Source organism: Microtus ochrogaster, chromosome 18 (genome assembly GCF_000317375.1).
Source record: "Microtus ochrogaster isolate Prairie Vole_2 chromosome 18, MicOch1.0, whole genome shotgun sequence".
In the NCBI taxonomy this organism is placed as follows: domain Eukaryota; kingdom Metazoa; phylum Chordata; class Mammalia; order Rodentia; family Cricetidae; genus Microtus; species Microtus ochrogaster.
In genome coordinates, this window is record NC_022020.1 from 61,508,858 (window position 1) to 61,522,795 (window position 13,938).

The window sequence follows — 13,938 nt, forward strand, 5'->3', positions numbered from 1 at the left end:
CAATCCCCAGACACACAATAGAAGGAGGAAATAGACTCCCCAAAGTTGTCCTCTGAACTACACACACACACACACACACACACACACACACACACACACACACACACACACACACAGTCTCCCACTTTTTTGTTTTTGTTTTTTGGTGAGTTTTGTTTTACAAGACAGGGTTTCTCTGTAGCTTTAGGGCCTGTTCTGGAACTAGCTCTGGTAGACCAGGCTGTTGTAGACCAGGCTGACCTCGAACTCAGAGATCTGCTCGCCTCTGCCTCCCAAGTGCTGAGATTAAGGGCGTGCGCCACCACAGCCTGTTTCTAACAAATTTTAACTAACAAATTAATTCCTACAAATTAACTTAGTTGTAGTCAACACAAATTTTCATTTACTCATGAAAAAAGTTTGCAATTAAATATGTTATCCGATACAAATTTTTTTCTCCATATTGAACAAAAATGTTTATGAAAGCTCATACAAATGAAACCAATGAGAGGAAGATCTTACAGGCATGGATCATCTTCCTCTCTCACTGGCTCCAATGCATCAGCATCACTGAGAGATCGTATATTCCCTGTCAGCTATTCAACATAACCCTTTTGGAAAAGCACAGGCAGCTCCAAATTTAAACTTCACAGTGTTTGCATCCTCTACCCCTGCAAACTCACCTTGGAGAGTTCACCCTATGAGGAAAAGCCTTACATAAGCGAGACGTTTCAACAGTCAAAGATGGGCACGACAGTGTTAACAAAGACTTGGGAAAGCAGACACTCAACATTAAAGTATAATTCATACCATTATAAAATGTGTAGACAGTAAGTAAAGCTGCGGAAAGTAATCAAGTTTGACGAGACTGTTAGTGCTTACTGTTTAATACTATGTTTACCCATATGGGCAGTCTAAAACAACCGCGAGTTGGTGAGCTGGGTCGGTGGACAAGTGAGACTACCTGAGTGAGTGTGGCCCCAGGATCCACACGGTGGAAGAAGAACCTACTCTCAAAGCTGTTCTCTGACCTCCACATAAGTGGGACTACCTGAGTGAGTGTGGCCCCAGGATCCACACGGTGGAAGAAGAACCTACTCTCAAAGCTGTTCTCTGACCTACACATAAGTGGGACTACCTGAGTGAGTGTGACCCCAGGATCCACACGGTGGAAGAAGAACCTACTCTCAAAGCTGTTCTCTGACCTCCACATGTGCACTACGGCACATGTGTGCCCACATACAACTAATTTTTAATGACTAGAAACAAGGTGACTGAGACTATATTACAGTCTGCATGAGTTTGTAATATGATTTGGATTTTATGTAGTAACACTGGCAGTAGCCACCAATCTTTAAAACCAAAATGCACGAATATTCTCTACATGGCACCCAGTTTTGTTAAGTCAGGGATGTTGCTTAGATGGGATTTGGGGAAGTCTAGAACTGGTAAACGCAGATCCTTATTCTGTCTACCACCTTGCTTTAGTCAAGCATTTCATGCATCTGTACCTTCACTACACACACTGCTCCACCTGCACCGCAGGGTAAGACAGATTGACAGCCTTGCTCTTTTCAAGTTTCAACAAGTCTGTAATTGATATCTCAAGTAGATTTTATTGTTTATCTGTGTGTTCTTACAATAAGTATATTACTTGTGATGTGGTATACATTATACTGGGTGGTAGGAACACTATTTGACAGAGGGCAAGTACAGACACTATCCGCAATAAATCTGTAATAAATCAGCAATAGAAAAAAAAACAACAATCCATTACCCACAGCTCAAAAAACTGCTCCATGTTTTTTTGGTAGGAAGCAGCCTGGAAACATGAACAATGGTATACATCTGTGATCCTAGCATCTGGAGCCAGGCTGGGTTACGTATCAAGTTGTGCAAGGAAAGAGAACAGGCACATTCCCCAGACTCTGACCAGGGAAGCTGAGCTCCCAGGGAAGACCTGGTACAGTGAAAGGGAAGTACCCTTAGGGTCTAACAGTGTATTGAGAGTTAGAATAGAAAAAGTCATGACGAACACTGCTGGCAACACTGGCAAAGGTGAAATCTCAGGTTGGAGCCTGGACTTGATTTTGAAAGGTGAGAAACCACTGAAAGACCTGCAGAGTGACATAATTCAGCTCTGTATTCTAAAGGCTTCCTTTTGAGGTAAAGAAGTCAAACTGGCAGCAGGGCCAGAAAACTGCAGGCAAAGGAACCAGTTACCCTGTGGCGCTTTCTGGGGAAGGTACCAATGGGGACTGCTCATGTGATGCTGGGTCAGATAACCCAAAGGATGAGGAGAGAAAATGGTGTGCGCTGGGGACTTGGGCAGCTTGAAGGAGACAATCAAGGCTGAGGATAGCTTTCCAACAGATAGTTGGAAGTACTATCCAAAAACACTTTTGAGCAAAACAGACTTGATAAATCCTTCTCATCCCCGAGAGAAGGGTCACAGCAGTGAAGGGAGCACAGGAAAGAACCCTGATTAAGAACCACTAATTAAGAGATGGCACAGAAAGGGGAATCCATGGGAAAACAAAAACAAAAGCCCAAGACATGGTCAGGTAAGAACTGAGAAGGGGGGATTACCTACTTGGAACCCCTCCTGCTCTTGGGAGTTCTTTCTCAATTTTTCTCAATAAATCTGTGCTCACTGCTGAAGAATAAACAAAAATATGAAAATAAGTAGAGACTTCTAGAGTCAACAACAAGATGACCTTGGAAAGCAGGGTCTCAGGAATGATGGAACAAGAACAAACTACAAAAGGCGGAATGTGGACGACAGAAGGTAAGCGAGGGAGAAAGATGAGTGTGTATGTATCTTTAGAGATCTTTAAAGATGTGCTAGATCAGGTTATATTAGAAAAAGGGAAGCAACAGAGCCATGGCAGGCAGCTGAAGTGATCTTTACTGTATCTTTAGAGATCTTTAGAGATGTGCTAGATCGGTTATATTAGTGAAAGGGAAGCAACAGAGCCATGGCAGGCAGCTGAAGTGATCTTTACTGTATCTTTAGAGATCTTTAGAGATGTGCTAGATCGGTTATATTAGAGAAAGGGAAGCAACAGAGCCATGGCAGGCAGCTGAAGTGATCTTTACTGTATCTTTAGAGATCTTTAGAGATGTGCTAGATCGGTTATATTAGAGAAAGGGAAGCAACAGAGCCATGGCAGGCAGCTGAAGTGATCTTTACTGTATCTTTAGAGATCTTTAGAGATGTGCTAGATCGGTTATATTAGAGAAAGGGAAGCAACAGAGCCATGGCAGGCAGCTGAAGTGATCTTTACTGGACGTGAACAGGGAAGTTGAAGTGGAAGTACTGCAGGTGTTCTAGGAAAGAAAAGGTACTCCTAAGGAAAGCACAGTCTGAGAGACAGGTGACATTGCAGATGAGGGAAATACAGTGGCCCTGAATCCAGGTAACTGTCTCCATTTGGGTTTAGCAGTGTAAACACGGGCTAACTACAGTATGCCAGGTGAGTATAGCTAAATACTCAACTACACTCAAAAGCTGAGGACACTCGCCAAGGAGCCCTGGAGCTCTGGAGCTAGAGACCCAACAAGCGAATAGTATCAAGCGTAGAGAAAAATCCTCAGTGCAAAGCCAGAGTGGCAGCTGTGATCTCAGCCTAGAAAGGCTGAGTCAGAAAGGAGGCCACAAAACTGACAAAACAAGCAAGGGCCCTGGTTGTAAAAGGAGAGAACAGGAGCAGGCAGAGAGCCAGCAGTCAGGAGAGTAACACACTGCCACTTCCTCTTCCACCTACACATAAATGCGAAGCCCCTGGCCCATTCCTCTTCTCCAGGCTCACCCTACAGTCTTGTTCTACTGGGTTTGTGCCACCCACAACTCACCTGTCAACAACTTTTCTACTGTCTTCTGGAATGCAGTTCAGGGTAAACTGTGCTGAACTTTCCTTCCACTTCCTTATGGAACAGGCTTTCCTGAAAATGCTGCCCACCCCAGTCCAGCTCCTAACCTGTGCCCCAGTTTGGGGAATGGCTAAACAGTCCTTCATCCTCCAATACCAGCAGTGTCTTTCTTCCAGGGAACTCTCCTACCTTCACATGCTGACCCCTGACAGATTCATTCATTCATTCCTGAATCATGACTGGAGTCTCTCTCCTCTCTTTCCATTTGTACATCAGCTCTCATGAATGCTCATCTGTGTTCACAGCCATCTTAAAACAGTGTCAACTTACTAAGAAATAAGGAATTGTGCTCCAGGAGGCACTTAAAGCCACATGTGACAGACTTACAACAAGATTCTCAGTCTGTGAAGCTCCCCAAACTATGTAAGTAAACTGTATGAAGCCTAACTTAAAAGCATTTTAAGTCAGTGCAGCTGTCAAACTGTTCCTCCATCACCCAAACACAACCCACCGAACCTTACTACTTCTGTGTCCAGCTTACCACCATCCTTCTGACCCACGGTTTAACTTTATAGGAATCTGTGCTCCATCTCAGACATTCTTGTATTCTTGAATACCAGCCTTTACTAGGCAGGTCCTTCACCCTGACCTGTGCCCAAAGACCTATCAGAGCCAGCAATGTGATATTATACTAGTGGATATTTTTTCTTTAAAAAAAAAATTGTTTTGAAGAAACCACTAAGCCACATGTTATTTTTAGAATATCTTTTTTTAAAAAAATCACTAGTATTTCAGGTTATTCTAACTTTATTCCTCATAAATCTAAAAGTCAATAATTTATATACTATTTTCAGATTATTAGACTCAAACAATTTAAACAGTACAACTGTGGCCATAAAAATTGCAATGTGAGCCATATATAGTGGATATGTGGGTCTAATTCCAGTATTTGGGAGATGGAGGTAAAAGGATCATAAGTTCAAGGCCAGCTTGGACTAAACAAAACCTTGCCTCAAACACAAACATCCAAACGTGCAGTTCAAAAGCAAGCTACCTGGTAACAATGCTTATAGTCCTAGGATTTGGGTTCTGATGAGGAGGACTGCAAGTAAGGATGTTCTTGTCCTATATCCAAGAGCATCTCAGACTTCTGCTTCTTTGAACACCAACTATAATTATTGTTGTTCTTTCTTGTTTGTTGCTTTGTTGTTTTGTTGTTTTGAAATAGGACCTCACTCTCTAACCCAAGTGGCTGAAACTCACTATGTAGCCAAGGAAGGCCTCAAACTCATAACAATATTAATCTTCCTCCTTAATGTACTCAGCGTTATCACTATTATGTAGCACAATGGTTGGGGGCATTCCTGCTTTGTGCTGTACATTAACACTAACAATAACATTTGCTGAGGCAGATACTAGTTTTATAGATAGAGAAAACAGAGGCTTTACATAACTGACCTGTGGCTACTGATTGAACATCAATCTATACATCTATACAACAATTCAAATATCACATAAGAAAAGGTAACATGGCAAGGAAACATGGCAAAAGCTAAAATGTACATCTTTGCTGATCAGTGTCTTTCCTGATTCCAAACTAGTCTTTAAAATCTGCCTGTTACCCAACTCTTTTACCAGTTCAAAACTAAAGATACTAAATAGTGCTACATTTTCATATCTAGGGAAAATGACTTTGAAAGAGAGACATTCTCACAAGAAAATATCATGGGTGCTATTGAACAGTGGTAATTGTATCATAAAGATTAACCTATCATAATTTATGGCCCAATGTGCACACATACTTTGTATTATAACTTAAATAAATATATACATATATACAAAATTACATATGCATGTATGTATATACATACAAAATTATATGTGCATATATAGAAAAATTATATGTGTATATTCAAAACATGCTAACAGCAGCAGCATCTAAAACAGCACCCTCAACATTCAGTGAGAGGAAGCTGTGATAAGCAAGCACACAACTCACAAAATGTTTAAGAAAAAAACTACAAATGATTGTCTGCAATGCAATTAATTCAAAAGTAGGTAGGTGTTTTTAAACTAATTACTAGTAAACAAATTAAGAACATAAAGGAATAACACAAAAATTTAGAACAGCTTTCAGAGTAAAGGAGAAAGCTGCCTGGTACTGACCGCCTCACACCCTTTCAACATGTTCTATTTCTTAAAAAGAAGGGTGGTAGGTACACAGCAATCATGATGTTTTAAATAAACAAGTTGAATAAACAGTGAGCTCTCCATCCCCACCAATTGTGAATGGAAAATATTGAGGAGAAACTGCACTTGAACTGAACACGCAGGATCTTTTTGTCGGCATTCCCTCCAAATGCAATGAGGGCTTATAAGTGATCCGAGGACGACTAAAGTAGAAAGATGTGTGTAAATTATATGCAAATACCATACCATTTATAACCGAGATTTGTTCTTTCCTATGGATTTGGGTTTGTTCTTTTTCAAACAGAATCTTACTCTATCCCAAGTTGACTCATTTATACTCTGGAGCCCATAATGTCCTTAAACTCAGAGTGATTTTCCTAATTCAGCCTGCCAAGTGCTGGGATTATGGATCCAGTCCCTCTGGGGTTTTTGGTTTTATTTTGTTTCATAATTCAGAGGTTCTGGAAATCCTCCACAGACACTAAGATATGACTATACCAGAACCTAAAAATGTAAATATTAAATCCTGGATAGAACTGCTAGGTTTTCTGTAGTTCAAAGAAAAACATTAACAATTCTACATGAGTCAACATACTGGTAAAAATTCCCTATGATAAGTGCCAGGCAGAGGTGACACACACCTTTAATCCCAGCACTCGTGAAGCAGAGGCAGGCGGATCTCTGTGAATCCAAGCCCAGCCTGGTCTGCAAAGTGAGTTTCAGGACAACCAGGACTGTTACACAAAGAAACCCAGTCTCAAAAGAAGCAAAGGGATTCTCTATATTAATAATTACATGGACTAGAGAGACAGCTCTGCAGCTAAGAGCACTGGCTCCTCTTTCAGAGGATCCAAGTTTAATTTCCAGCACCTACATGGTGGTTCACAAGCACCTGTAACACCAGTTACAAAGGAATCTAATGCCATCTTATGGCACCAGGCATACAAGTAGTGTGCAGACAGACATGTAGGTGAACACCCATACATACAAAATAAATTTTAAAAATAAGCAAATAACATGTGGGCTAGAGAGACAGCTCCAAGGTTAAGAGCATTTTCTTGCAGAGAGCACAGGTGAATCTCCTAACACCTACACAGTGGCTCATGACCTCCAGTTCCAAGGAATGACAACCTATTGTGAACTCCATGAATACTGCATGCACACGGTGTTTGTACACTCATATACGCATACACACAAATTAAAGATTTCATTATTTTTTAAGAAAAAAAATAACATGCTAAAAATTGTTCATTTTTATTCCTAAGAATTTACTAAAAAATGGTCTGTATGTAATGACATGGTTGGGGAAACAGGAAAGTAAAATTGAGATGGAGAGACTACTTCTTCACCCATGGGTAGGAATCAAAGAAAAATACATCTAGTAATAGAACAAACTAAATCACACAGCTTGGAAATATGTTAAACAATTATGTGGTTATTATCATCTTTAACTTTAAAGTGGTACTTCTTTTCAAAGTATTGACGTAGAATACTAATAAATCATTAAAAGAATTTTGTTAGGCAAATATTTATACAAATAAAAATGAAATGAAAATCTAAAAGAAAAACAACTGATCCATGATCAAAACCAAATCCAATTTCCAAATCAGACATAATCTTAGAAGGTCAGTAAGTTATTCTTCAGTGTTAAAGACAGTGATAGAATTCAGGACAACCACCACTGGCACTGGGTTTTAATGCAGAAAACAAAATTATGTTATAAAACTTCCCATAAAGGTAATGAATTAATGAAATAATGGCTAATGACCAATGCATTAGAGCAGTGAACATAATCCTTCGAAAGCTACAAAGAAAATAGAGACTGCATAAGAGTTTAAGTTTCCTCCCCTTTCCTCTTAAACTTAAGTACTATTTTTTTATTTAAAGTTCAAATTAAAAAGAATATTTGAGGAAGAGATTGAAGGGAAGCTGGAGGCATGCTAAGAAGTTTCCAATATGCAGTGAGGTTCTTTCTAAGTATCACTTTAAGAATGCCAGAGATCTAAAAGAATGAGATGCAAAAAAGGAGATTCTCTCTGAAATGATGGAAGCAGGGGTGAAAGAAAGGCCTTAGGAAAGAGGAGGAGAGCTTACTGGGGAGGAATTAACAGAGAGAGACCACAAGGAAACAAGGACAGCACTGCAGATGAAGCAACACACGCGGAGAGCATCCACAGACCCTCCTGAAGCTACAAGGTGGCTATCCAGAGCCCAGGCAGAGACAGAACTGGCGGAGGCGTCTGAGGACATCTTGGTTGCTTTCATAAAAGCATTTTAACCCAAGAGTATGCTTCCTGGAACTTGATGCCTACATGCTCATATATTTTTATTTGCTTCCTTCTAATGAAGAAATGGCATACTACTCAAATCTTCTGCTATATAGGGCAGCCTGGAAAGTCACAAGCATTCAATAACAGAAGGCTGTATATGGCCTGCTCTCCTCAGCAGGGTCTATTACCATAAGAAATGGTTGGCAGGACTCATGCACACTGTCATTAGAAAAAGGGGTAGGGAGACCAACCTGCCTCTAGAAGCTCGCTGGTCCTCCAGGTAGCTCCTGTGTTCTGGCCGCCTACTGAATTACTGTGCTCTTGAACTACTGCAGCCGCCAATAAATTGTCCACATTTACCACTTCTGGGTCAGAGCTGGTGTCAGACATATCATAATGAGCTACAACTGGAGGTCCATCTAGGGAGGAAAAAAATGTATACTTGTATCTAACTTGTGGGGTAAGAAATACCTCTCCAACTAATTAAGAGCCCACTAAATGCCAGCTACTTTAACTATCACTGCATCTGATTAGAGCTCACTTTCTATCTAGTGTTTTGAACATGATACTGAAGTAGAAAAGATAACCCAAGAATACAAAGATGAGGGATACGTTTTGGAAAGAGGAAAAGGGCATTACTTACTACAAAGAGCAAAAGACAAGACTATACTGCACAACATAACACTGAATTATTCCTACAGAGCAACAAATTAAGAAAAGGTAATGATGACTCCACAACGAATATGGGGGAGACTGCAGGAAACTGCTGACTCTAACTTAATGTATTTCGAAAATGAGTTTAGCTCTTTTAGTAGCCAATATTAAAATTTCCTAGTAGACTTGGAGAGGAAAATCCCATGTACACTTTCTTATTTACTAATAAAGTTGGCACAAGAGCTCTGCTGCACTAACTTCTTTACCTCCAGCGAGACCCTTCTACAGTAACAGGATGTTACACACTTCACAACATTCTACAAAAAGACAATACCACAAAACCCACTGTCAGGATTTTACTTTGGGCATCTTATAAAGGATAAGAATCAAGGAATATTTATATTTTCTTTTCCCTGAGAAAGGTAAGTTCATTCAAGTAAAGGATAGTAACCTTGTGAGTAGGTTTTTAAAGAAGTTGAGAAAGTTCTTATTGAAAAAATAAGAACATGCTCCCAAGCCCAAATCCCAAGACTAACTACAGGTAAGTACCAAAGTAATTATACTACAGTAATTCATGCTACAATAGCCCACTATTCATGCTTCTAAAATGAACACATGCTTTAAGATGGTATTGCCACCCTCTTCCTAACACAGTAGTAAAAAAGTATTTTGAAATTGTTTTCTTTCAGGAAATCCCTCGGCCCCGCCCCCTTTTAGAACAGAATTAAAGGGAATGCTGTCCTTCCCAAGAACTAGCTATGAAGAACAAGCAAACTCTTTCTCTACATAGACTTTTAACATCACCCAACAAATGAGTATAAACACACCTATTTATGACTATGAATATATGTATCAGTGAATCAAAAAATAACATACAATGAAGGCTCACTGTTTCAATACATACATCCATCGTATAAACTATCACTGAACAAAACACAGAATACATATGGGCTATTTATGCCATGTCTTATGTGGTAACACTTTTTTAAAAATAGAAAAGTGATCAGACACAAAAGTCACTATATAAAGGAAAGACACATCACAACATGAAATTCTGACGATTGTGGCAATTTTAGATAACTACTTAAAATCATTTCCAGTTTCCTTACAGGGGTAAATCAAGTTCATCAAAGCCCAGAAAATTTAACAAGATGATAATGGATTTTAGTTCAAACAGCAAAATCTGTTCACGTTTGAGGTTTTTCTTAAGGAAAAGTCCAGCATTCTATAGAATGTTCGTCAGAGTTCAAAATGACTATTGTGGAACCCTGATACTGTGTGATGTCCAAATACTTAGGTACAGGAGGCAAAGAGACCAAGTACAATGTTGACTATGTGACCACAGGTTCTATTTTGAAAGAGTTTTGTGGGTTTCTTCAGTTGTTTGCAATGAATTGCTTACTGATTTATTCTAAAATTTATATAGCCAATACCAATTCTGAGTCACTTACCAATATATTCCCCATCTTTGCCCCCAAACTGAGAAACAGGTCACAGGTCAAGTCAAAATTGTACTACTCCTACATGTATAATCATGCAAATAAGTATAAATGTATGTATACATGCAGAGTCACGTCACCTACCCATGGAAATAACTTGTCTGAAAGTCTTCATCAGGAGAAAATACAAGCATAAACTTGTTATCTGGCTTCATTCTTGTATCTTCCATATTTCCAAACCGCACACCTTATAACTTAGCTTAAATTTAGTATTTATCATGAACAAAGACAGCAATATTTCATATTTTAATAATATTTAACAGTTATATTATGATTACTGTCATTTTTCATTCCCATTGAATTCAAACAATGACAACTTAGAACTATACAAACTTTATTAATAAGTAAAGTACGTCTCCAGCTTTGACTCTCAGTGAGAAAGCACTATTAAAGATCCTGAGTTTCAAGATAATCTTACACCTATCATTAGTAAGCCCAAACTAAGTAAGTGTAAGGCACTGGCAACAAGATTTGAACTCTGAAAAAATATGTGGTATTAGTTAAATAATGGTGACAATTTGTTATAGTGTTTTAAAGTGTGAATTTTTTTGATTGATTATTTTTATATTTGCTGTGGGAGAGTGTGTGTGTGCATATAAGCACCCATTTGCATGTAGAGATCAGAGAAAAACTTGCAGGAACCAGTTGGCTCCTTCCACCATGTGGCTTCTGAGATCAAACCAGTCAGGCTTGGCAGAGAGCACCCTTCTCCAATGGCCATTTCATAACCACCACTTATCTGCTTTACTTTTTAAAATATATCTTCAAGTAAAACAATCAGACCACTGAGAAGCTATGAAGGTTCGATGTGTTAACAGAAAGATTCATGTTGTCAATTCAAGGCAGCACAGAGTAAGCACTCTGATGATTCCTAGATGCTTTTAGAACTACTGAATTCCTAATTAATAAACTCTCTTAACTTTCAAGAACATCAAAATAGTTGCTTTAGGTAGGTCTACATGGAAACACTAACAGTTTAAGATTCAATTGTTAACATAAACATATAAACATATTCCGTGCTGCCGGGCGGTGGTGGCGCACGCCTTTAATCCCAGCACTCGGGAGGCAGAGGCAGGTGGATCTCTGTGAGTTCGAGACCAGCCTGGTCTACAAGAGCCACACAGCATTCTCCCATCTGCTGAGACCCATCACACCCATAAAAATCAGCACACAATAATAAACTTGCTAGTTTTTATACAATCATTAAAAACATCTCCTTATAAAGACAAACTGAATACAATTAGTTAATAACATCAACGTGTGGTTTACCCATGTGCTACTTCCCCCTCATTAATTGCTTTCGTAGGACCCAGCCAGGGTATCCTCTTGAATTTATATACCATAGACATGCACCAGTATGTACAGTTAGCAGAAACATTGTGGATGCTTTATCATTTGTTGCAATTGCAAAAGTAAAAACGTTAAATCAAGAAATCCACCAACTACCTTTTATATAAGAACACAAAGCTGGAGAGGCAGCTCAGTTGTCAAGTCCCTGTCCTAGCATTTACTAGGTCCAGGGCTTAATACACTGTGCTAGATTTGTACTAAGCATCTATCTTATATGAATGGATTCTAATATCGTGTGTGTGTGTGTCTGTCTGTCTGTCTGTCTGTCTGTGCAAAAGCATGAGAAGGCACCAACCCTGAATATCCCTTCTAGTCTCAGGCATCGCTCACCTTTTGTGTTGTTGTTTTGAAACAGGAACTCTCTCTCACTGGCATGGATTTCTCCAAATAGGCTATGCTACCTGGATTGCCTAATAGAGCCCAGGGGCCTTCCTCTCCCCAGTACTGGGACCAGAATCTATAGTATTACATCTGGCTTTTCCACATAGGTTCTAGAACTGAACTCAGGTCCTCATGTTTATGCTGCAAGCACTTTACTAAGTAATCCATCTTCCCAGCCAGTTCTAACTTCTCAAATACAAATATTGGTGAATCTGTATTGCAACTCATTCCTAATAAATTGAAGTTTACTCTTTATGATCTTCAACTTTCTTCATTATTGATAGCAAATGTTTAATAAAATTAGTTTCTTTTTTAAATGTATTATAATGGAAAAAAACAAAGTCACACACACACAAACAAAATAAATATTTCTTTAATATGCTTATCCATAATGGATTTCCTTTCAAATTTGGCATTTAGCATACCATTTTATAACAACACAAAGTAATCACACAATTGAACCATCTCCCTTTTTCCAGTATTGAGAATACCAGAATCTCACTAATGCTAGGCACTACCATTAAGCTACATCCACAGCCTTTTTAAAATTTTAAGACACAGCCTAGCTACACTGCCTAGGCATCTACCCTCCACCTGCTTCTTCCTGTACAGATGAAAAGCCTAAGTCACTATTAGAACTATTAAAAGAAGATTCTGAGAGTGGGTCTTTTGGCAGAAGAAACAAGAGTTGAAGCCTTCCTTCCTTTCTCTTGGCTGTTAGGACTCTGGTCAATTACGTTACCAATGTTTCTTCATTGGTTAGGCTAGGTGTTCAAGAGCCAACAGGTGCTGAGGGTCAGCTGAGTCAGTAAAGTGCTTGACTTAGAAGCACCAGAACCTGAATTCAATCTCTCAGAATCCACATAGAAACACAGTGGCTGGCCAATCTAGACTAACTGGTATACTCCAGACCAATGAGGAACCCAAACTTACATGAGGTGAATGGCATTCCTGAGCATGACAACATGTCTTCTGGCCTCCATACATATGCACACACGTGAACATACATGGGGACATGCTCATATACACACCATACTTTATTAAAAAGATGACACTGACACAATACAACAGGAGTTAAAATAAAATACAGCCTGTCAAGCATGGTGTGGTATGCCTTTCATTCCAACACTTGGGAGGCAGAGACAAACTCTTGACTTCAAGACACTGATCTACATACATAGCATGTCTTTAGCCAGCCATGGTTACGTAGTGAGACCCTGTCTCAAAACAAAAGAAAAACATTTGCCTTCTGGCCCATCTTTCCGTCAGAAGGAGCTATCCTATTTTGTCTGCCTGCTTCTTTTTCCACGTACACTCTGTAGAACACAGTTCACAGGCAAGAAGCTTTAGGGAAATAGCAATGCCCCAGTTGGTGTATTATATTGGTTATACACAAACCTGCTAAGTGTCAGGCTAAGATTAAGTTAAATGAGGTCATCATTAATGCAGGTTTAATTCTCTAATCTTAGTACCTAGGAGACTAACACAGAATGTTTTAAAGTCCAGGCCAACTTAGACTACACAGCAAGTTCTAGGCTAGCCTAATTAGCTATAAAGCAAGACTCTATTTCAAAAGCACCAAAAAGGAAAAACCAAGAAACAGAAGTGAAATGTTAGTTTGTAAATATTTTTATAAAAGCATCTCAAAACCAAAGATTATTTCAGATTGGTCCACATTAAGCATCACTTTGGATTGGTCCACATTCAGTATCACTCTGGATTGGTCCACATTCAGCATCACT

The 13,938-nt window shown here is 39.2% G+C and overlaps 1 protein-coding gene across 2 annotated transcripts in view; it reads right to left on the bottom strand.

The window, feature by feature from the left end:
- The window catches only part of C18H18orf25 (chromosome 18 C18orf25 homolog), a 68,154-nt gene that overhangs the window by 10,267 nt on the left and 43,949 nt on the right, over positions 1-13,938 (bottom strand). Inside the window, exon 3 of one of the 2 annotated variants that reach the window (XM_026783420.1) lies at positions 8,564-8,731. The exons of the other annotated variant lie outside the window; for it this stretch is intronic. Within the exon in view, the coding sequence (XP_026639221.1) occupies positions 8,564-8,731 (168 nt within the window). The remainder of the gene's footprint in view (positions 1-8,563; positions 8,732-13,938) is intronic. 2 annotated transcript variants of the gene reach the window in all.